The 24288-nt window shown below is 40.7% G+C and overlaps 2 protein-coding genes across 10 annotated transcripts in view; one reads left to right on the top strand and one right to left on the bottom strand.

The window, feature by feature from the left end:
* The window catches only part of LOC131580942 (sterile alpha motif domain-containing protein 13), a 38752-nt gene that overhangs the window by 5379 nt on the left and 9085 nt on the right, over nucleotides 1-24288 (top strand). For 2 of the 9 annotated variants that reach the window (XM_058842722.1, XM_058842724.1), the window contains exons 2-5: nucleotides 218-329; nucleotides 5563-5619; nucleotides 19239-19365; nucleotides 21884-22035. In XM_058842722.1, the coding sequence (XP_058698705.1) occupies nucleotides 21923-22035 (113 nt within the window). In that variant the 5' untranslated portion in view covers nucleotides 218-329; nucleotides 5563-5619; nucleotides 19239-19365; nucleotides 21884-21922. Of the gene's footprint in view, nucleotides 1-217; nucleotides 330-5197; nucleotides 6356-8248; nucleotides 8338-19238; nucleotides 19366-21883; nucleotides 22036-24288 lie in introns of those variants that run through there. The other 7 variants (XM_058842721.1, XM_058842727.1, XM_058842725.1 and 4 more) reach the window with 6 other exon arrangements.
* Nucleotides 12551-23903, bottom strand: LOC131580943 (uricase-like). Its single transcript, XM_058842730.1, has 8 exons — nucleotides 23763-23903; nucleotides 20365-20583; nucleotides 19471-19587; nucleotides 19267-19345; nucleotides 15964-16150; nucleotides 15347-15470; nucleotides 14926-15009; nucleotides 12551-14136 (listed from the first exon to the last, which is right to left on the bottom strand). Exons 1-8 carry the CDS (start codon nucleotides 23793-23795, stop codon nucleotides 13999-14001), a joined length of 981 nt encoding a protein of 326 aa, XP_058698713.1. The 5' UTR covers nucleotides 23796-23903; the 3' UTR covers nucleotides 12551-13998.

Genomic DNA, 24288 nt, shown 5'->3' with positions numbered 1-24288 from the left:
TTCTGAAAGGAGAGGTGTCTCAGTTTTCTCCAGCATCAGGTCTTTGGAATGCAAAAGAACAGGAGTGACTGTTCTGTATTGGAGTGGAGGAGATATATTGCAGAACACTTTTCCTGGAGAAACAAGGAAGGAGGGGATGTACGTGAGGCATGCACAAAGAAGCAGCAAATGTTCTGCACACCTTTAGTGATTACTTGTCTGCATTTGCACTTTGCAGTTCAGTAGAGAATGGGAGACCTCTGGATCCTGCTGACTGGGCTGTTACCGATGTTGTGAATTATTTCAGAACAGCTGGATTTGAAGAACAAGCCAGTGCTTTTCAGGAACAGGTAAATCTGTTAGCAAACACCTTTTGACTGCCACCAGTTTCTCGCATTGCACATTTTTGCTGTGGACCTGGTTATGTACTGTAAAATGGGAGAGAAAATCCCACATTAATGGTGGGATTTGAGTCTGTTATTGGGTGACAATGCATGGGACTGTGATCTCTGAGTAATAATATTGTTCTACAAGCTGTGGATAATGAGTTGGAGTTTGTTTAAGATAAGATTCAGAAAGGTGAGAAATCTAAACAAATTTTCTAGCTTGAACTGTCTCCCTGTACAACCCACTCAGTTTCACTGTCTTGTTATTTAAAATGTGAATGGTGTTTAAAATGTGAATTCCCTTCTTTCTTAGTGTATTGTGTAATTACACTCATGAGTATTTGTAAAACCTGAGGCTTCTAAGCAACAATATAAGTTTGAAGGCATAGGGTGAAAAAGAGGCTGCTGCTGTGTTGCATGGAACTTGGCAGTACAAGTGAATATGGGAAGAACTAGTTGGCAGAGGAGCAGTGTGTTTGTAGGACTCAGTCTGAGAAACAGGTTGGGTCTTTGTTTCTGGGCCTCGTAACTGCTGATACTGATGGAAGACTTCTTTTGGTAGATTAGATCAGCAAAGAGCTTAACAGTCAGGTGGCTCATTGTAACTCACCTGCCAGCAGCTGGTAAAGATGTGTTAGTGGGGCAGAATTGGGAAGTCAGTTTACTTGGCCTACAGCCCACTTGTTCCATAGAGAACTAACTTACATCAGATTGGCAATTCAGCACCTCCCCAGATAAGTCTGTAGGCTTATGTGTGACTACCAGGAAATTATTCACCCACACTTGTAATTGGTTATCAAAATAAATGGCTCAGCCTTCCAAGGTATTGAGCTTGTGCAAGTAATTGGCAGCTTTGGAGGGAGACTGTACATTGCATATGAAATGACATCATGGTTGGTCAGGTTAATGTTGCTGACCTTCAGCACCAAGTCTGTGAAATCCCATCTGATTGTTCCTGATGCATATAACAAAGTATCTAAATCTAGTTCTTTGTTCTTGAGGAAACAAGAACAAAACCTGGTGTTGGGTTATTCTCTGGCAGATTGCAGAGAGGGATTCTTTCTGCAGCTGCTACTTACTTTTCAGAAATTGAAGATGAGTGAACAGGCCAAAAAGGAAAATGTTTGAGTGTGTCCATTCCTTAATGCCAGCATCCATGTCACAACAGCCCTGAAAATGTGCTTAAAACAACAACATAGGCAAAGTAATTGTGGCCTCTGGGAGCCTTTTCTTTATACTGACAGATACTTCTGACTTCCATCAAATATCTTGACCTCTTTGTCTCACAGCTGGCTTGTTAATAATACTGCAGAAATTACTACTGATTTTACAGCAGAAAGGTGAGGCTAATTTATGAGTTTTGGGAAATCGGTTTTCAATAGTCTTATAGAAAGCAGCTTAGAGGTAGAGTGTATGCTTTATTAGTATTCTGCAATGAGAATAAGTGGCTTCAGTAGGGTAACTGAGGACTCTGCTAGGACAGCCATGTGCAGAAATGTGGCTCTAATTCCACTGCCAACTTCACCTTATGCTAAAACCTTGGAGAGAGAGGCTGACAGCTGCCACCAGGTTGTGGCCAAGAGCTGAGGGATGGATAATCACAGCAGAAGTCATTGCCACTTCCTTCCCCCTCCTTTCCATTAGCAGCATGAGGAGCAGCAAGTGCCTGGTTCTATGTGCCAGGTTTGTCAGCCTATTCCCTGTCTCCACCAGGAACAGCCCCATAAACAATCCCATCCCTAACTTCTTATCAGTGGTGCTGTTCAGTTTCTTCTACACTATTTGCTGCCACTAACTTTAACTGTGCTCTTGCAGTATTTTTTGTCAGGATCTCTCAGGTATGGCAGTGCAGACAGATTAATTTTGAACCCTTAGCCATCCTCTGTCTGTTGAGCACCAGGCATGCGGCTGCAATTCTGGCCATTTCTATTTTTCTCTGTCATTTGCAGTTGCCTGGGCCCCAGAAACCTAGTTTCATTTGATCTACTGCCCTGAATATGTACTGGAAGAGGAATGAGATTGTAAGCAGTAAAGGGAAGTATTTGGTTTCACCTACAACACTGGGAAATTGTTTTCCACTGAACTGCTTCAGTAGTGGTAGCACAATGGTTTCCTTACAAAATATCCTTAGCCCAGAAGGTAATCATGACATCTAATATTACTCTGAGCTTTTATACAGCAATAAATGAGTCCACACTTTCTTTTGATGAATCTGAATATGTCTGGACTCACCTAAAATAAGTGGCTCAAAAAATCTTTAAGACCTGAATTTACAATATTTTAAGGAAAATTAGAAGACATTTGAAGGGCTGCAGAATGTTTTAATAAAAACTCTATTTCTAAGTGCTGGTAAGAAGTTATGCTTGTATGATGATTATCTTTTGTTCCTTCTTGGAGTTCCACTGATGTCAGAAAATCAAAAGATCTCACTGCTGAAAACAGATTCAACCAAAGGATGTTGCCCAATAACAAAAATCCATAACATCAGCAAGCAAATCAGACAAGCCAAGAAGTTGGAGACACAGAATACCAGAAGAGGGAGGAATAGCAATTGCAGGATGAGGGTATGAACACCTTGAGAGAAGTACAGCCTGCCAATTTGTGACTGAGCTTTCTGTAGGAGCCCTGGAAGCACAGGGGACCGTGGCTCACTCCAAGACTGAAGCTGTTTACAAGGTCTCAAGATGTGCTCTGACCTTTGTTGTGGCCTGTGTGGCTTCTTGACCATTATGTTATGATAGCCAGATATGCCCAGGTAACCCAGTGCTGGTTTGCTGGCCTCACTGCAGTGCCTTACAAGGAGGGAAACTGGGGTTTGACATCAACTGGTGTCCACTGCTGCTTTCTGGCAGAGCCATGGTATGGAGGAGCACGTGAGTGTGCTGGCTGCTGTGCTCTCGTGTTGGCTTACTGTAAAACTTTGCACTTCTCAGTCACTTAGAAGGGGTGGTGGGAGGACTTGAAGCTTAACCAGTCCCCTGGTTATTTGCTGAAGACAATGTGAAACTGGTGTTGAGGTCATCCTGGCACAGTGGGGAATTATTGTTAGCTTGAGTTGTGCAGAGAAGTCCCTCTGCAGTTAACATTAAAAAGACATACTGAGAGCGAGCATTAGAATTGCATCCTGAAAAAAATCCAGAAAATAGAGGACTAGCAGAGAAGGAATCAGAGAAGTCACCAGAACAAAATCTTACCTGGTGCAAAAAAAAGTGTGACAATTCTGCAGAAGCAGAAGAATTTCCACATGTTAATGTGGAAAACTTAAAGGAAGTGAAAGAGGTAAAGCTTACAATTCACACAGATATAAAATGCTTGAACTCTGAATATGTAATCACTCATTCCTACACAAATGTGTTTAAAGAGTCAGTTTTCTATTCAGTGGAAGTCTTAGTAGTTACCAGCATTTCTAGAAAATACAGGAAACCCTGTGGAAGAAGAAGAGAAAGGAATAGATGCTTTTTTCCTATTCTTGGAGTTTCTCCTATTCTAGGTACTGGATTTACTCCATTTGGATCCTATCAAGCTGGAGGCTGTTCTTCCTCCATAGCATCGTTGAACAGCAGCAGAAAAAGCAACTTCAGATCGGTCATAGCAATGAGCAAAACACTCACTGGTGTCAAAATTCCCACAGAAAGAATTGTGACGAATGGAAAAGAGAGGATAGAAACTGGTTTTAACCATTTACATTCTCAACAGTAATTGGAAAGAGGCACCTGCTATAATTGGGTAAAAAGCTATTGGAAATTTTTTTTTCTTTTAGAATTACTGTTACTTTGTACTCCCCTGAGGGATTAGTAGTTGTATACATCTTGGGATACTTTTTTTAAATGCCACTTTCAGCTAATCTTTGGCTATGTTGTGGTTTGTCTATGTATTTTGTATTTATAAACTTTATCAAACTTTAAGAGAGGTCAGTCTTGACAAATTCCTGCTGAACTCTAATAGAAGTCTTTTTTTCATGTTGCATTGTAATCAAGGATGGGATCTCTGATATTTCCAAGATAAGAGAAGGGAGTGGAGAGATGTGGATTCTTTTTCTTCCATTTTGACTTTAAAAATTATTTAGATGGAGTTTTCAAGCTTTTGTCAAGGTTTTGAGATGGGAAGGAAATCCAAAGCCTATAGGATTTCTAACCTAAACGGGTCAGAAAGTCAAGGTCTGAGAGGAAAAAAAAAATCCCACCATGTCTGTGAATTACAAGAGGTATTTTAAGCAGGAAAGTGTAGGGGTTGTTGAGACCTAAGCTGGCATGTGTTTTTCTTGTCTTCCCTTGAAAGAAGAGGAAGAGAAATTTTCCCCTCAGTGTCAGGCTCCAGTTAGGCTCTTTCAAAATTTCTGATTGCAAGAGTCTTTTCCCTTTTTCCCCCCACAGGATGTATGGGAAGATTGGCCTTTTAAAGAAGGCACCTGAAGTTATTAGCAGATATTCAGTAGTTTAAACTTGCATATTGCTGTCAATAGTAATAGTTGCTTTGGAAATGCACTTCATAAGCTGCATTCTTAGGAGTACCCTTCCCTTAATGGCTGATAATTAGGTATTCTTCACTTGTACCTATTAATTAGAAAAAGGTTTACAAGGAGGGAATTTTGAAATTAGGCTCATTTGGATTTTGTGCTTGACTAAATAGTATTTATGCCTTAGTCAGCACAGGTGAGCACTTGAAAAGCAGACAGCAAGCAGAATTTAGCAGCTGTGAACATGGTTTCAGGAAAATCAAGGCTACTGTTTTTCTCACTGATCCTCTGTAGTAGTATTCCATTTGTTGCATGACTGTTCTCATCTGTTAGATTTGTATATTTGTCTTTATCAACTCTTTAATTCTTCTTATAGGAAATTGATGGCAAATCATTACTGTTGATGACAAGAAATGATGTACTGACTGGACTTTCATTAAAACTGGGGCCTGCGCTGAAAATCTATGAATATCACGTAAAACCTCTACAGACACAACATCTAAAGAACAACTCTTTATAGCTAATTGTCTCATTGGGGTCATGCTGTGCCTCAAAGGAAAAATAAGCAATTTGGTTTCATGTGATGGAACTTTGTAAAGAGAGAATATATCTATTAAGAGTTTAAACCAAATTAGAATATATATCCTATTGGATAGAGCTGGCAATATACTATATACTGAGTCTGAACTGAGAGAGGTGGTGTGTATTTTTTACATAGTACATAATGATTTTCTCTTTTAGGAAGTGTCAATGAGCATGTTGAGATAGCTACATCACTGTATCCAGAACAAAAGGGAGGTATGTCATTCTCATTTTTAAGCCAGACATGTTCTTGATTTCATTAATTAAGATACCAAAAAATTAAACAAAAACAACCCCAAAGTTTACATGCATCTTTAGAGAGAGGAACCAATTAAAGTAGGTTTTGGTTTACACTAAAGACGTACTAAAATTTTTACTACTTATAATTTCAGGATGGGACTGACACTTGCCAAGTCACCCTTTTTTGCAGAGGGTCCTATTTTGACCTTATTAAGGTTTACTCGTGGTATGCTGCAATGTTTAAAGCTGTACATAGAACTAACATAACTCCTTCGATAGCAGAAGGTGTTGCTGACAGGTGAAACTGGGTTGTGTATTTTTTGCTGTCCTTTAAATTTTCAGCTATTCACCTGTTTTTAATAGTAGTCCTATGTAAAATATAGTTAGTTTTTAAAGGTTTGTGTTGCTTTGCAAACAAAAAAGCTTCATTTTATTCCTTTTTTAATTTATGATTGTTTTCTAACATTATGCAGAAATTTGTAAAAAGTAAAATTCTGCACATTTTTAATATTGTCTGTCTTTGGTGTTGTAATGATTGTTTTTTTTAATGCTTTACTTAACATTTTGAATACTTGTTTTAATAACTGAAAGAAGCTGTCTTGTCACCATACATCTCTGTTAAAAGAGAGTCATGTTCAATCCGTTTGTACTGGTTCCCTATTTGATAGGTTGCTTGCTATATCCCAATAAAACATTGCTTATGTTTGGATTCAGTTTACAGATCTTTTACTTTCTCTGTTGTGGTATACTGGAGCTCCTTTTCTCCATTTTCCTATTAAAAAGGTACCAAAACCTACTTAATATTCTATGTTCTTGTGATTACTTTTAACATCACCTACCATAATATTTAAAGGTTTAATTAGTTTTGCTCTTTCTTCTCTGGTTTTACATACTGCTGCAGGAGCAGCCCTGGCTGCAGTTCACCAGTAATATCTGTGTTTCCCTTACCCCTGTCTGGAGCTGTCAGTGGTGCGGAGCCGCTGGCCCTGGTACCCAGCATGGGTCAATTTATCCCAGAATGTCTGGGAGACAGCCCAGGGATGGTGCTGAGCCCTGTCTGGGCTCACCATCATCTCTGGCCCAGACAGCTTTGTCATGACTCCTGAAATGTGGAATCTGGGGTTGCATCAGTGATGCTGAGCAAAGGAATAAGGGAGTAGGAAATAAGCATGAGAGTGTGGTGAAAGTGGAAATGGTGTGGGAGGAAATGGTGAGTGGGTGCATCTAGGAAGGGAGAAGGGTGCTGCTTTCTGCCAAGTGGGGACAGGATTCAGGGAGAGGAAGGAGAAACTCCTGCAATCTGCTGTGTGGGTAGTGGCCCTGTCTTCACTTAGACTTGGGCAAGTGTGAGGTGGCTGTTTATGCTTGTGGTTACTGGTGTTAAAGGGAGAGAAGGGACAAAGCCATGGTAATAGCTATGCCATAGGTAAAGCTTATGGTACATGCTAGATTACATAAATATATACAGCAGCATGCTTTCTTGGATTCTTCCTAACCTTTACATGGTAAAATGTATTTATTTGGAATTTGAGACAATAGCACAGAGATGTATTCATCATTTCTTTGTCTGTCCCTTGTACTGAGCTTACTTCAGGTATTGGTCTGTTAGCGGTAGGTTTGTAAGTCATGGTCTGAATTCTGTTTATGATTTTATTTATAGTTTGGTCCTGTCCAGAGATACCTGCTGGGAGTAGGGCTCTGCTGGAAGACTAGATTCAAATAGAGATCATCAACCCTGCCTTGGGGAATTTTGAGCTATAGTCTGTATCTGGCTAATTTTGGATTGCCATTTAAAAATTATACATGAAACTCCGAAATATTTTAATATAGAATTATGTATGTTTATGAAAAGGATCATGAAAGCAGTGTGGACATGCTAATGAGCACTGTATTTGTAGAATTATTTTGGATGAGAATACATAGTGCTGTGTTACTGAAGGATTAATTGAATATTCCTTCTCCATTTGCATGCTTGGTGTGGTGTTTCCATTTTGTGGTCCTATGGAAGACAGAATTTGAAGTAAAACATACTTATTCCAAGAGGGGGTAAAAATCTCCACTGTGCAGACATGAGAGTGCATTTGATGAACACTGAACAAAATTCTTTCTTTTAATATGTTTAATGAGCAAATAAATTGCATTTAGAAACATCCAGATCTTATTTCCCTTTTGCTCAGCACCACTGAGTCATATAAGTAAAGGCCTAACAGAAATGTCATTGCAAGTGCAAAAGGGAATTTGGAAAATATTGGTCAAAACTGTGACAATTTTTTTTACCATCTCTGATTTTTATTGTAGTTTCCTTCTGTTCTCTGAGCTTTCTAATTCTGCTGTTCTCTTTGTGCAATTGACCGTTCTGGTTTTGTCTCTTACATTCTCTTTGCTGTTTCTGGGAGAACAAAAAAATCCTTTTAAGAGACTGAAGGGTTTAAAAGAGGAAGTCAAAGCCAGTTTATTTTTAGCTACCATTCCTCTTGCAGAAAACACAGCTGCTGTTGAGGAAGCAACTGATAGGCATTACTGGATACCATGTCAGTACAGCAGCTATGAGTCGCAGAGCTATGCAGGCATCCAATTTAAATCATGCCCTTATATGTGCCTGCAGCTGGGAGAGTCCCTCTTCCTTAAAAGCCCTGCCTGTGCCCTGGGTGATGGTTAAGCTGCCAGCATCTGACTGCTCAGCTGATACAGTGGGTGAGTGTGATGATGGTCTTGGCTTTCACACTGAATCACAATTGAGTGCCCTTCTCCTGCAGGCAGCTTTAAGGAATAAATCTGCGTTGAGCTCCCCTGCCCTGCTGTCGGTCAGCACAAAACCAGTCATGCCAAGGTCTTCCCTGTCCTCCCTCTCCATATTAGAAATGCATATCTGTTAGAATCTTTCATACACTTCTAAAATTATTTCAAAGCATTACAATATGTCTGTTCTGGTATGTTGGGTGTGAAATATATTAGAATTGTTCATCAGCTCTGGTCACTCTGCTCTCAAGCTGTGGATACACAACATGTTCTCTTTGCATGCAAAGAGAGCCCAGTACCACACAAAGCACATGTAAGGCAACTGTCAGCAAAGCATGGGATCTGTGGCAGTACCTGTCCACCAGGATCACTTTCTCAACCCTGAAAAAATTGTTCTAACTACTTTCTGCTCTCTCCTATCCCTGCATGCCGTTGTTCCCAGTTTGTTCTTATGTGCTGCACTTGATCAGTTTGCAGATTTTTTGCCCATATAATTATAAGACAAGACTCATCAGCTGTAACAAAGGGCGTAGGCCCCCATGCGTTGCTCCTGGTTAGAAATGGCCCTGGCAAAATACCTCATTAGGCTGTCACTCATGGATTAATTGCTAAATAAACTCTTCCTTATTTTCCCTATTTTTTCCAGCATTCTTAAATTCTACCAAATCCATTCACCCTTCTTCTTTTTAAAAATCAGCATTCAGTTGATCTTTTGTCTTCAACAATCCTCTTTCCACCATCCCACTTAAGTTACAGTGACAGTTATTTTAAAATCAGAGGGTCTTATTTTCTGTGAGTCTGGGAGAAGCTGCAGATTTATTTCTCATTTTTTAAATGACAATATTGTACAAAATTTAAAGGCTGAGTCTGAGTAGGACCAGGAAAAATATTAATTTACTTCATCTTCATTTTGTTTTTTTACTTCCAAGTCAGAACAGCAGTTCCTTCTCTTCTAGGAATGGCTTTTGGCCCAAAAGTCATGTGGGAAATAAAATGACTGTAAATGTGCATGTGGAGGGTGTGACAGCCGCTGGCTCATAAGCAGCAGGGTGAGTGGAGCACTGCAGAGGAGGGTCTGCTCTACTTTCTCCTTCACCTTGGGCAATTTACACAGGCAATGGATTGGTTTCTTCATCAAACAAGAGGACTTGGTGCTTGGAGATGTCATCCGAGAGATCTCACTCATGTCCCATTGCCTCACCTCTGTGTTGCTCAGTCTGGACATCAGTTTCCCCAGGGGGAGTGCTGAGGACAGTGGCTGTCATTAGCTCACTGGGAGGGGCCATCTCCATTGGAAGAATGGGCAGACTGATTTAATAAATAGCTTTCATTCCTACTGGGAAAGTCTGTCTTCTTTTTAATAATGTAGTATGGTCATTAAATTACTTTTTGCTTAGCCCCTATAATTAGGGAGTTAATTTAGTGATGTGTAATTTGGATCTTCAATGTATGTTCAATTCCCAGAATAACATTGGTTGGTAGTTGCTAAAAATTTGGAGAATGCAACTTCAGGCACCTGGAGAGCCCAAGGGGAGCACCTTGAAGCCTGTAAGTGGTTCTTGGTCTCCATGTGAGTTTCATTGCTGCTGAAGGCTGCTGGTGAGAACTGGAGACCACTGTTGTATTTATATGCTGCACTCACGAGCATCCTTGCTGAAGGAGCAGTCAGCAGTTACAACTGCTGTATCATCACCTGATCTGCTGATAAGGCAGCAGCAAGTGTCTTGGCATTGGCAGACTTGTATTCATCTCAGGATATTCTCTTCCCATTTTTGGATGATTGCTATAATCCAGCTGCCCCTCTACAGAGTACACTCTTTGATACTTACTATATTGAGGATGCCTCTGATTTTAGCAGCTAAATTTTACCAGAAAAGGGAGGGAAGGCTCATCATTTGCACTGATCTTTTGGATTCAAGAGTAACATTGCTTTGTCTTGTCCTAGTGGATGGTGGAAGGAGGAAGGAAGTCAAAGTAAGGAACTTGTGGCTGAGTTTGTTCACAAGCTGGTGGCCAAACTGTGGAAACAGAAGTGTGGAAATGGGTGTGTGCCTGGTTTCACCAGGACACTGGTTTCACAAGGACACTCTTCAAATTCCCTCCTCCCTTCTGCATAAATAACACATTCCAGTTTGCCTGGGCTTTCCTACCTGGAAATATGTGTGTCTAGAGGATTTGAAATGTTGCAGGAGTAAGAAGCCATTAAAACTTGAACTCTTGTCTTTCTCAGTCTAATGTGATGTAGAAATTCATTCCTAATGCCACACTTGAGAAGTGGCAGAAGCGCTCCACAGTACTCAGGCACTCTGGTGTCTGTTGTATTTCCCTCTGAATCAAAGGTTTCTCTACCCTCTCATTTATCTAATTTTGAGTATTGTTTGGGTTGTTTTTTTGTTTTAGCAACAGCTAACCCCAGATTGTGTTTTTTGTGATGTGATCACCATAGATTAGTCATACATCAGTTGATCTAGTAAGTGACATTTATACATTTATTTTATGCACATACATGTGTATATGTGCATGCATGCACTCAGGTACATGTGTATCTCAGTCTGCTATGAATCGTGAAGCTCTCAGAAAACATTTCATAATATAGCTGATGTGAGTTGACATTTTTGATCCAATAACTGGAAACATTTTATATGTTTCCTTTCTAGATACAGCTGTGCACTTTCCAGGAGGGATCTGGTTGGTTTCTGTAGGTATAAAAATAGTGGAATTCTAAATTCAGAAGTATTTATTCTGAGGTTTTTAGCCAGAAACAGTTTTTTGGTCACTTTAAGTTTCTCACCTCAACTTAGAGTCAGGATTAAGTACTCTTGATAAAAGTAAGGTTAAATTAAGAAAGGAAAAAGACAACTCTGAGGAAGGAAAAAAAAAAGTATCTGTAATAGTTAATAAAAACTGGCAGGTTTAAATGTCTATTGGAAAGCCGATAGAAATATATATAGAATAATACAGCCAGGGAAGACAGATTACTTGTGCTGACCCTGACAATGACATCTGCTCTCTGTTTTAGGTACTGATGGCTGATGAGTTTAGCTGGTACATTTTATCTGTGTGACATTGGTTGTGTGTGGAGCATGATGAGAAGCAGAGGCAGGGACTGTCCTGGATACTTAGCAGAATTGAACAGAAAGAAGATGGGAAAGAATCAAAGACTGTAAAGATAATATGTTTGTGCACTTGAAATACCGTGTTTCTTGTTAGGAGACTTCAGCCCTGGGATGTAGTCTGGGACCAGGAAGGTTCATGTTATCAGCAAGAAGTTGTATTTTAAACAGCAATTTTACAGTCTGCTAGCTGCTGCTCATTTTCATCAAGTGTGATGTTGTCAGCAAAGCACCGCAGCTGCTTCTGAGTAGAGCGCAGTAAGCACCTTGAATAGCTCCTTAGGACAGGAACTCAAAAAAACATCTGTCTCAATGAAATTAATGCAAGTCCATCGTGGAGACTGAATCTAATGAAACTAATGGGAATTTGGTCAGATTTCAGGCCCAAGTGAGTCTGGCTAACTCACATTTTCAAGAATGATTTATGCCACTGTTATATTAATCTTGTTGCCATATGGGGAATTTGGGCTGCTTCCGATTGCCTAAGTACTTTCTTTAGAAGCAATCTGCCCACGTAAGTGACTCAGGTTTGCAGTGCTGGATGGAGCTGCACTGAGATGCTCTAAAGACAGTGAATGTCTGTGTGTCTGTGGAGGTTTAAACAAACCACATTAAACGAGTGTATGTGTGTGCTTGTTGCCACAGGAAAGGCTCAATAAACAGCTGCTCACTCCTTTGTGTCCTCATTCTGCCATGGAGGTTAGTCCATCACTCCCTTGCAGAACCACAAATGAAGCACAAAGAGTAAATAAAGAAACCTTGTGCCTAATGCAATAGATTTCTTATCAGGTAAAAAGGAAGTTGGTTGTGCAGATCTGCCTTGTTTCAGAAAGAGGTAAATGCTGAAATGTTCGCTAAGATCCTTTTTCATCTCTTGGTAGTGAAGTGTCATTTGGAAGAAGGTTGGTCACTTTTTGAGGTGAAATTGGATGAATTAAAATAGTTACTTTACTTGCAATGTTCACATTTATATGTAAGTAGTAAATAGTCAAAAGCTAGTTTGTTTTTTTGATGTTGCTCTTTATTTGCCTTTAAAAGATACATTAATAAATTAAAAGCACGTAGAAGTGACAGAAGTAGCAAGACATAAGCCCGCAAGTACAATACAACACAATCTAAGAAGGTAAGCGAGAATGTCCCCAGGAAAAGCTGGAAGTGTTGTAAATAAAGCTTTCAGAATTGGCTGGTGACCAGAGAACATCATAGCTGGTACAGCTTCACTCCGTGGTGTCATTTTCCCTGTTGTTCAGGAGATAGCTCAGGCTGGTGGACTGTCCTGCCCTTGCATCTGTTATGCCCTGCTCATCAAGGCAAGTTTCCATCTTGCAAAGCACCTCAAAAGGTCACACAGAGCAGGACATCTCCCCCATTTTTAGTGCCTATGAATTTAATGATTGTACCCAGAGCAGTGCTGCACGTCTGCCAAACTCAGGAGGCACAAAGGCAACTTAACTGCAGTTTTTAGGAGTTACTTTGGGTACTTCCCATTCGATTTGTACTCTGTCACATGGAGTCTGTGAAAATGACACTCAGAGAAAGTGAGAGCAAGGGTTAGAAGCTGTTAGAAGCTGAGCAGGATTCCTGTTGCAAATGTGGCAGCCACAGTTTGTGAGATGAGAATCATTGACTATTGTTTTATCTTAATGTTCAAAGCTATTGCCTGGGGTAACTAAAGTAAAATATGCATTATCTGTCTGTCTAGTTTTCTCCCTACCCCTCCCAAATGTAAAAGGGCTATGTAGGTTGACTCCTGCCTGCTCAGAAGTCATGATAAGATTATTAGACTAAAGAAAACTGTTTCATTAAACCTACAGAGATAGCCCAAACCCTCATATCACCTCAGTGATTAATGTAAAAGTAGTATAGTAACTATAGTCTGATGAGTAGCAGCAGCAGTCATGCAGTCAGAATATGTGCAGAGAAAGTAATCAACAGCTGTAACTATTCACACCACAACGGAGATATGAGAGATGCTTTTTTTTTTCTTTTTCTCATTTCAGCAAAGAAGTCCCAATTCTGACTGATTTCTTGTCACTGGGTCAGAACCTCAGCTCTGTAGATCAGTGTGGCATCGAGGGGTCATGACAGGTTATGTCAGTGAAACAGCAGGTCTCGTGCCTGTATTTTCATTTTACTGAAGAAATAGTAATAAAGAGAATATGGAGATTTCTTGATTTTACATGTCAAAAACATGTTACAAACATCAAATTAATTATTTCATTAAAAGGTCTGGGAATAGGTAGTTTAAAAATTAGTTTACTATAATGTTTCCAGCTGGGATTTTCCAAAGAGCTTAGGGCACTTCAGTCTGCAAATTACACTGGAATTCAGGGGCAGACTTTGATTTCTGATTTTCTGAGGGTCCTTCATAAATCCCATGTTCAGGAGTATTTTTCCATTCAGGGAAAAGTAGTCAGCAATGGAAGAGGCCAATAAGGAGTAAACATTGATAGGAAAGCCATGCTATTAAGTTTATCAGGAAGGTTGAGTATAGCCAAGAAGTTTAGTTGCCCTGGGCAGCTGCCAGTCCAAACTGACATTTCCTCTCATCTCTCAGCATGTGGGCTTGTACTTCAAAAAACTTCTTCCTGCCAAGTGTGCAAGCACAGGAACCATAAGGAGCTTCCACTGGAACCAAAACCTGAGGGGTACAAGCACAAACACAAAGGTTATGTTTGAGATGGGGATGTGCCAGCAGAAAATGCATCTATTCACCTCCTTATAAAATCATGACCAGACTCTTTCCCTCTCTTACGAACATCAGTGGTAGATGCTGACATTATCACAAGTAAAAGTGGATCTGTAATGTCCACATGAAGGAGGGAAAGGATAGCAGAGCCCAGTAGCAGAATCACAAGACTTTGGAGGGAGACTAGAGCATAAACAGACTATAGACCATCGATGTCAAATGGAGTAACTCAATTTTTCTCTTTCATATGAGAGTAATAGACTTTCAGCTGGACCGAGCTATGCTAGAACAGCTGTGGAGGGAGGAGCAAATACATCTCACCCCCTACCTCATGCCCTCTGCCTGATCCCAGGCTTGTACCTCATCCACTGTTGGACCAATCTGGGATGCCACAGTATATTCTGCTTGGGTAAAATGCACAGGTTAACATTATAATTGAGAGTAAAATTCAGTGGAGAAAACAGGAATAATTTTTCAGAGACAGTCTCTGTTACAGATTCTTTTGATGTGCAGAGTATTTCACTTGACCTTTAGCTTTTACCAATAACACAAGAAGAAAATTATTTATCCTCCTTTTGCAATCAGTGTAAGTCTTTTTTAGAGGTAATGTGGAGCTTTTATTGGGACAGGGGGAAGAAAGCTTGCTCACTTTAACTCTGCTTTATGTAGAACTGCTGCTATGCTTTGAGGCTGAGTATTTCTAAAGAGGGCAGTCAAGTTGTATTTGAAACAGTTACTTACTTCTTTGTCATTGGTCAAGCCTAGATTCTTCATGTCTACAACATTATAAAAAGTGTTGTTCAAGACGACTTCTATGACCTGTACCTGAAACCATGAAAATGAATGAGACAATGAATTAGGGCACCTTTTCAGTCAACAGCCTGGCAGGCTTTTCACTCTGTGTAAAAAAGAACAATGCCACCCCACCCTCCCCCAGTACAGTTGATCAAATGCAATCTAGTGAACATGTGTAGCACACCTTTCACTTTTATTCAAGGGCTGCCAAGAACTGAGTGATGTTCTCCCACATTGTGTTCCCAGCTGGGGAGTTTCCAGTCTTAGAACTGACAGAGGAAATAACAGTCTCATGTTGGTCTTCTCAGTGGTGCAATTAACATTCACTATTGTTGAAGTAAAACATCATTAGGGGGAAAGAAGATACCTGTGACACTCTGGAAAGGACAAGCATCTGGATACAGTTGACAGTTTTCTGGTAAGAGGGTGAATATTCTCCACAGTCAGGTGGTCCAGCAAAGGCTTCAAGGATACATTCACGGATTTTCTTCCTAGAGGTAACACAGGTTCTTAAAAAACCTTGTATCAGCTGTCTCTGCTTCAATCTATAATGCTCTACTGTGGGGTGGTTTTTTTTGTATATTTTGCATGTCTTTTCTGACAAATAAATAGCTCATGGGATTTTGTGGAAGAACAATTTATCCTGTCACCCAAACTCTGTTTCCTCTCCCCACCCCCATCAGATATATAATTTACAAATAGGTTTTGTTAAAACTATTTAACAGATTAGTTACATTATTCTCCTAAAGTGTACTGAACACTGAACTGTTCATCTGAATCCTGTCCAATTATCTGCCCTGACAGAGAGAAGTACCCCTAAGACGTGCCTCTCACCCCTTGTAACAAGAGCTTAGTACTGCCACTGAGACCTGTGAGTGGCTGGTGCACAACAGCTGTGGATCTGGTCCTTACACCTTCTGTATTGTATAGAGGGACTTTGTGAGTATAGACTGGGAAATTAGTATTACTTGATATAACATATACCATATGCAGTCAAAGTCAAAATCCTTGCATTCGCCGTATGACCATTTGCAGAAGAGCTCTCCACACAGAATCCTGTCATGCCTTTCAGGAAGTGTGGTGTGTCCATCCTTACAGAAGCCTTCAAATCCAGACTGCGTCGTCTTCATAAGTTTCAGGTCCTTAATTCCAGCAAAGACAACCAGAGGACCTGTGATTGAAAATTACAAGAAAATATGAGCTTCTTTTCACGCAAAGAAAGAAACCTTTGGGTGCATGCTTGCATGATGGCTCCAGAGCCAGAAAGCAGACAATGGCTTTCTGCACACTGATATTAGCAGAAAGGTAAGAAACAAGACAGAAACTACTGAAGTAAGGCTCAGTCTAGAAAACAGAGAATCCCATCAAGTGATCTGCAGTTAAGGAAAACTGAGGATAGACTTTTTTATCTCACTTGCTTGGAACTGTGACATGCATTGGGTTGGCTTGTGCTGATGTCAATTTAGGAATGCCTTTAAAGGGAAGTTAAATAGGCTACCACGCAGCAAGAGGTCTGGTGCCTTTTCCAAGAACACAGACAAATGTAAAAATTCTCTGTATAAAGACAGTCTTGGTCAGTAATTTGCCTTAGATACCCATCCTGTTGGAAGTTTTGCATCTCTGAGAATCAGTGCCAGAGCCAATGCAAATCCCTGCAGTTCAGCTAATGAGCAGGAACTGGCACTGATACAGATGCCACCCACAGGTCCAAACCAACAGTGGCTTTGCTCTTAGCCACTATTTATAAAACAAGCTGTTGAGGATCACTGCTGCATGGGTGAATCATTGTCTTCTAAAGACCAAGCAGTTGTCACCTGAACTTTTTCTTCTTACACACCTTTTGAATGGCAGCTATTTCAATTTCAAGCAGTCAGTCACTTAGAGCACACCAAGATGGTAACTGAAAATTTCACTGACCAGAACTGACAAAAATTCAGAAAAGAGAAACTTCATGGCATGCAGGCTCATTCAGGGCCTGTGCAGATAGCCAGTGGCTGAAGCCCAAGCTGCTGGTTTTGTGCTGCTCTTGGTGCTCACACTAGCTAGTTCAAAATTAATCCTTGAATATGTCAAGTGCATAGTAATCCTGCCTTGGATTTGGAAGACTGACAAATTTTGTCTTTAAATGATGACTTTGAAGGAATTTATATTGGAAATAATTCCAGCCTGGTAGTAATTTCTAAACTGCATGGTTGTTTAGAGGTTTGGGTGTTTTTAAAATGCTCTGTGACTGGATATTATTGAAACTACATCTTATCTATTTCTTTTCTTGTTTACATTCATTTTTGTTTTTGAATTAATCTAAGGAGGTATATATATCATTTTGCCTATGTCCCCCTGTTATTTACTAAAGCTTTAAAAAGATCAAAAGAATAGACTGACCTTGGACAGGATATTCTGAGGTTTGTACAGATCTTGAGTAATTCATCACTTGGGTATAAGACTGTGACACACAGGTATTAATGTAATGCAGATACTATCAGTGAACCTGGAGAGATATTTGTCTTATATTCAAATACTTTGCCTTGTTTGAAAGAGCTCCTTGTAATAAAAGATTGACTGAAAGGCTGGCTGGCTGTGCAGCAATCAACCTGAAACTCACTCCAAAGGATACAGCACCCAGGGAGAGTTTCCAAGGTGAACAGCTCATGCTGTGCTTTCAGGAAGCTTTGTGATTGTGCTGTCGTCTTCAGTTGACAAATTTTGATTCTGTTAAGTTACTTATGATGTTTTGAGTTTCCAAAAAACTTGGAGCCTTTTATCAGCTGATATAATGGCAAAAAATAATTCTATTAAACCTCACTAGGGTTTTGGTTTTTTCCATGGTAAGAAAATTGTTAAAAGATAGGATTAACTGAAATGAACTCCTGTGTCTGGCTGATAGGTGCATAGGAGGATGCTAAATATAGAGAATATTCTCTTTGAAGAAAAATAAAAGTGATTTGAAAATCTTCACTTTGGTTATTGTTCACCTAGGCAGGGAATACTAAAGAAACAACTAAAGGGCTGCATGAAGGGAAAGGTGGTTTCTTCAGTAAGCCATAAAGGCTTTCTGTTTGTGTAGAATCTGAGGTTGCAGAATTGCATGTTAAATTTTTATGATGATGAAAAATTTAATACAATCTACATTAAGAGCAGTAGCTTTTCAAAAAAATATAGACTCTTTTTGGTTTTTTGGTTTGTTTTTTTTTAAATTAATGTGTCTTAACATTTTCCAGAAAATACAATCAATACTACTGAGGCTGCCAAAAGTACAGCAATAGTTAATATTACTAGAAACATTGAAAAAGATGAGGCCAAGAAGCACTGGAGAGTTGTGCAGGCTTTCTCTGTTCTTTCATCAGGAACACAGGGACAGTGCTCAAATGCACCTTTCGAAACTTGTGTCCTGTCTGCAACTGGTCTTGCCACTGGTTCTGGGCAGGATGGGAAATAGTTCCAGGTTACATTAATGTGTTATGGATAGGTACTGAACTAAAGCCTAAACCCTCTAAAGCCATTGTGTGAAATGAAATAGTGGGCTCAGCTTGGTCCCCAGTAATCCAGGAGATGTATTAAACAAAACACCATCACAGTGAGACTGATGATGACTGACTTAGGCTTTTGTTGCGAGCTACAGCAAGTAGAGAGGAGATTTTCACTCCCTTTGGAATGCCAATTCATAGACAGACAGCTGAGTTTGAAAGCCTGTCTTTTAAATATCACAAAACTCTTTGCCAAGCCAAATACTGCTTTGTTTATGCATGGTGTGCAGAAGTAGTAAGCACAATGAAGTATTTTCATGTGAAAAATGGTTCACATATAGACAGACCTGCATGCTCACAGTGTTCAAGCTAGTCTGGCTTGCAGCAATGAAATTGCTTTCTTAGAAATAAAATCAGGGCCTGTTGACAGGGGTTTGAAAATTACTGCAAACCAGGCAATTGGCCTGCAGCGGTGTGGTATCAGGTAAGGATCAGAGGAGACTGCAGGTTATAGTACAAGGTAGAAAAGTAAGCAGCCTATTCTCAGAAGGCTGTGAAATCCTGTGGCAAGATGTAATAGTCCTGCTGGATGTGCTGTTGTAACCATTCCATGTTTGGGATATACATACAAATGGGAGCTACATTAGCTCTTCAGCCACATCTCAGAGATCAAGAACATCAAAATTACACTATAAAAATATTCTTTGGTTTAGACCTCTGGTGCAGTTTGGCTGTGCCCTAAGCCCTGTAACACCCATAGCTATCTCTAAAGCCATCTTCGCCTCTCATTGGCAGAAATATTTACAGAGAATTCTTTTCTCACCATTCCGGCACTGCTCAGCTTCACAGAAGCGGATCCCATCAGGAACACATATGAATGAGTGGATGTGGGGAACTCCATCCTGCAATTTAGAGCAGACATGTAAGTAAAAGTACCATAAATATTATGTTAATTTGAAAACAGGAGCTAAGAGAGTGAGGAACGACTACAGTATAAACAAATGGAATGTATTAGTGTTTTAGATACCTCACACAGCCGTTGCCATGGTACTTCTTGAACGTAGGTTTTGACGTAGGCCACTTGGCAAAATGTTGTCATGAAGTGATTGCAGATATCTATAGCAAATTGTTCTAAACTTGGGATCTAAGGCAGCAAACAGTATTGTTAGAAAGAAGCAATTACCTCATGTACAAAAGTAGATTTTTCTGGTTGTTGTAAGTATTTGGGAAGAATCAGTGCAGTTAAAAACACATTTCTCTTATTCCTAGCTTGGCTCACTATGCCCAGTCATTTGACCAGCTTGCAGCATATGCTGCAAATAGCAGCTACAGTTGTGTCAAAAATCTCCCATTCTCTGGTACAGTGAGCTGCAGTCCTTGGACTGAGAGAAACTGCTGCAGGAGTCTTATGCTTTGAGGATATAATGCTGAAATAATAATTTATCGTGATTATTCTGATTGATACGGTGATATTCTAATTAAGTTTTACAGGGTAAAGATGGGATTTCATTATGGAGAAATTTAATGCTTCAGATTGTCATTACGATACATGCAATTGATGGCAGTAAGAGCACAGAAGAATTAAGAGGAGTCTCATACTTTGAGACCTTCTGTTTAAAAATACTCTATAGGAATAATGCAAGATTATGGGCTTTTAAATTATTTATTTAAAAAAAAGAGAGATTGGTTTTATATGACAAATCCACAAAAAACAGTACTAGCTCCTGAGAAAAAAAGACTCTTGAAAACTAAGAAAGTGTGCCTAGGACAAGCAGTGGAGGAGGAAAACTCTCCTAAATCATTGAAAATTAATTTGGTACTGATCTCATACGCCAATTGAAAATAAAAAGTTAGCATAAGAAATACTTGCGAATGAAATTGTAAGAAACAGTAAGGCTAGTTAAAAAATAAAAAAAAATACCCCATTTTTTTTGGCCAACACAAGGACAGTATTCTTTATGGTGTCTGTAGGTATCACAAGAGAATTGTTCCCTTCCAGGTACTCCTGAGGAGAAGTCAGCCGAAGATGTGCACACACTTCCACTTCTTTAACTAAATGCTTCTTTCCCTCTCTATGAAGGCGAAGGAACTTAATTGTATTCTTGCCATATTCACAGTTGAGAACTTCAAGGTCCTTGATCTGCAAAGAAAACACGTGGCAGTTGTGAAGAAATGCAGTGGAAGCCTGATCTATGCTGTCATGAAACAATGTCAATGAACATAAACAGTGCCTATGGCCTTTATTTTTGTAGTTACCTGTGATAATGAGAATATTTTCATTATAAATTGCAGAGTCCTGACAGGGAAAAAAATGCTTTAGGAGCCTCTTATGATATTAGTAGCAGCTGTGATAAAATTTTAAAATTTTCTGGGGGACAGATTATAGAACAGGAGTCACAGTGAACTAGTCTCTCATTTGTCTTCTGTGAATTAGTCCTGACTACACAGTCCTTCATATAGACCTCAGACCTTCGCTGAGTCTCTTCTTTGATCATTGGTTTTGTTTGCATTAAGCCAAATTATTAAGTTTTACCCTGTTCTGTCAAACACACCCCATTTACACATATCTTACAGTGTTGGAGAGGCTGTACTAGGAAGGTGACAAAATTCAGCAAAGGTTGTGAGGATTTCTGTTGTGCTAAAATATCCAGAGCTCATTGCACTAGGCTTTCCATGAGGCTGAAATATCCCATACTCCATATCAACAACTTCTAATGTAAATCAGCCCCTTTTCATGTAGACATAATGAGAAGGGAGAAAGAGCATTTGCCACACCAAAATATAAATTGAAGCTTTTTATGTTTGAGTTGCTATAAGATTATCAGATATGAAATTGATCAATTCAGACACGTTTGTTCCTAAGAGAAAAGCTAATGCACTTTAAAAATAGTTGAAAATAGCATTAGCTAGTTGTAAGTAAATTTTTTTGGTTCAGAAATCAGAGCGTTTCTCCTGCTCAGTCCGTATGGGCTCAATCCCCAGGAGTGACTGAAGGTCCCCAGCGCTGGCCGGGAGCTCTTTCTGCAGCCACGGTGCGAGGGCTGCGCTCACTGTGAGGGCAGGGCAGAGATGTAGTGAGCTGGAAATGATCTTGGTTTGCTTGTGTGAACACCAGGGGTTTTTTCAGACAGTTGTGAAAAATTTGTACATCAGTCATGGAGCACTAAAAAGAAAACAAAAAGGTGTCTGCAGGTTGGAGCTTCTTTTAAGCAGAATACCACAAATATTCTAAATAGTCAAAATAATAATTTTCTGGGGTTTTGGGGTTTTTTTGTCAAAGCCATAACTTGTCAGCTGTCATTTTGTGGCCTAAAGAAGTCGTGAGCAGTTTCGGGCGGCTGGCAGGAGCCCGTGTCGCGCTGCCCACGGCCGTGCTGCGGAGCCCGGTGTGCTCCGTGGGCAGGAGCTGAGAGCTAAGGCAGCACAACTTCTCCTTTCAGAGCCACTCGGGGCTCGCCCTGCGCTGCCGGGAAACCAAAATGCCTGCGGGACCTGCCTGGTGCCACCCTGCTCTGCTCCTGCTTCTCTCCTCCGTGCCCCTGTGGGCCGCCGGGATTTCCTGCAGGAATGAAGACGGGGAGACGGTGGATTGGTGAGTAAATACCGAGCAGGGGAGAAACGCTGGGTGAGTAAATAAAAACATTGAGAGTCACCCGCGGGAAGTGGGTGGGTCACCGAGAAGCAATGCAAGGGCGATCGTGCTTCAGCGCTGTTTGCCTGGGAGTAGTGGCTGCGTTTGAAAAACCCAGGATAAGTTTTTAAAATCTGATTTCGTTTCCCTGAACCAACCACCGTGCTGCATCATGACTACCTGCAGAATAATCCCGGTCTTACACGGCGTTCGTGTCTCATGATCAAAGGGAACATAGGCTGTGCAGGGGTGCCGAGGCTGCGCTCGCCAGCGGGGCACGGCCGGGCCTGGGCTCGGCTGGCCCGGGAAACACCGAGGGGAAAGCGCCCGCATCTCCCCTTGGAACAGAGGGGCCTCGTCCTCCTGCTGCCGGCTCCGAGGGCCAGCGGAGGCTGAGCCGGCCCAGGGCTGGCGGCAGCAGCGTGGCCTGTGCCCTGTGGCTGGAGCAGAGGTCGCTCCCTGCCCGCAGCTGCCGGCAGTGCGGTCCCGCTGCCAGCGGCAAGCCCAGCTCCGGGCATTAAATGGATTTAATTGGATTAACGCTCTTTCAAGATGGAAAGACGCAAAGTACAGTCGCATAATACCCAGCCCAGATTTAAAAAGTGAAATCAGGGTTCTTTTAAAAGAGCACATGAGCTTCTTGAAAGTAAGTGTCAACCAATTTCAAAAGAAAAATGTTTTTCTTGTGAACAGTGATTAGTTTGGATACAAGTGCTAAAGAAGTCTGTCCATCCCTTTCCTTGCACACAGAGCTAACTGCAGGGAAGGCAGGTGCTTCTCACACCACAGGCAGGAGCACAAAGCTGGCTTTGCTCTCTGTTGGAATAGTATCAAATGTATGAGGGTCTAATCCATCCCTATGACTTGTACCCTTTGCCAAGGCCCTTCTGGATAATGTAATTTTTTCAGGAATCAGACTCTTAGTTGGTGCAGCCCATGAATTTAAAGGTATGACATATTTAATTTCTCCCAAAACTGGAATTATTCCTTGCAGAATTAAGTTTTTTGTCAAAAACAAAGAAACAAACACAAAACCACAAACTAACAAAAACAAACCAAACAAAAACCCCACACAGCAATACATATACAAACTGTGCATTTCTTAAATTAAGACAATTTTTGTGTTAGAATTTTCTGAGAAATTCTTTGAAGGCTGGGGCTAGGAATAATTCACCTGTGTCTCTGTGTGAATGCCAGTGACTTGGGGCCTGTTCCAGGAGGGAACTTGGGGTTCTGCACAAGCAAATCCATGTTTCCTTTCACAAATTTAGTAGGCAGGACAGAGGGATTTCCTTTTCAATATTCCCTGATCAAAGGAAGAGAAACTTGCCTGTCTGCTGGGCTCATCCTGGTTTATTGAGAAGAAAGAGTCAGCCTTTAGATTCTAGATTTGGTTGCTATGAAGCTGACGGGAGAAGCAGAACTGAAACTGCTGAGAAGAGTCTCCTCTTAAAAGAAAGAAGTCAATGCCCTTTCAAACAAACAACACTGCATTATTTTCAGTTAGCAAGAGGCTTATGTGAGTTCCTGCTATGCAGTGGTTTCATCCTGCAGTATTCCATACTTTCTCAGTTTTCACACACCCTTTCATTTTCCACTGAACCAGAGGAATCACTTGCTTTATCTGACCTAATCCCTCCCATCTGTGCTCCCCAGCTGGGCTGGCAGCTCCTCCCCACACGCAGTACCTGGGCGGGCAGAAGTCTCTCCTGTGTTTTCATTTCACTCGGGATCTCATCCCACAATCCTCATTGCACCTCCCTCAGGGGCTACCAGAGCAAATGGCCAGAGGTTCGGCTCTCTGAGGAGAGCAGAGGCTTTCCTTTGTTCATCTAAACTCAATGTATTCTGTGGGAAACTCCCTGCAAATGAAAACCAAAACTAAGCTTTCTGAGAAATGTTGAGTCAAGGACTGAAGCCACCATACGCATTGTTTGTTTGGGCTTTTTTTAAGGGGGTGGGGAGGAAGGGAAGAAGTAAAGATGTGATTCTTGCTTGTAAATTGTGTTCAGTCACAAGCAAACAATGTGACAATCCTAATCCGGTCTAAGCGGATTTGCTTTTTTTTGGTTCTCAGGAAAATAACTTTCACTCTGCTCCCACAAATGCCTAAGCTCTTGAGAAATTTCCTGTGCACGAATAACAGTAAAGATTTTATACAACTTTAATTGGTAATACACTCAGCTGGCTTTCTGGAAAGTGTCAAAACATGTA

Source organism: Poecile atricapillus, chromosome 7 (genome assembly GCF_030490865.1).
Source record: "Poecile atricapillus isolate bPoeAtr1 chromosome 7, bPoeAtr1.hap1, whole genome shotgun sequence".
In the NCBI taxonomy this organism is placed as follows: Eukaryota; Metazoa; Chordata; class Aves; order Passeriformes; family Paridae; genus Poecile; species Poecile atricapillus.
Note: the sequence above shows the minus strand (reverse complement) of the source record. Positions and strands in the feature narration are given on the sequence as shown.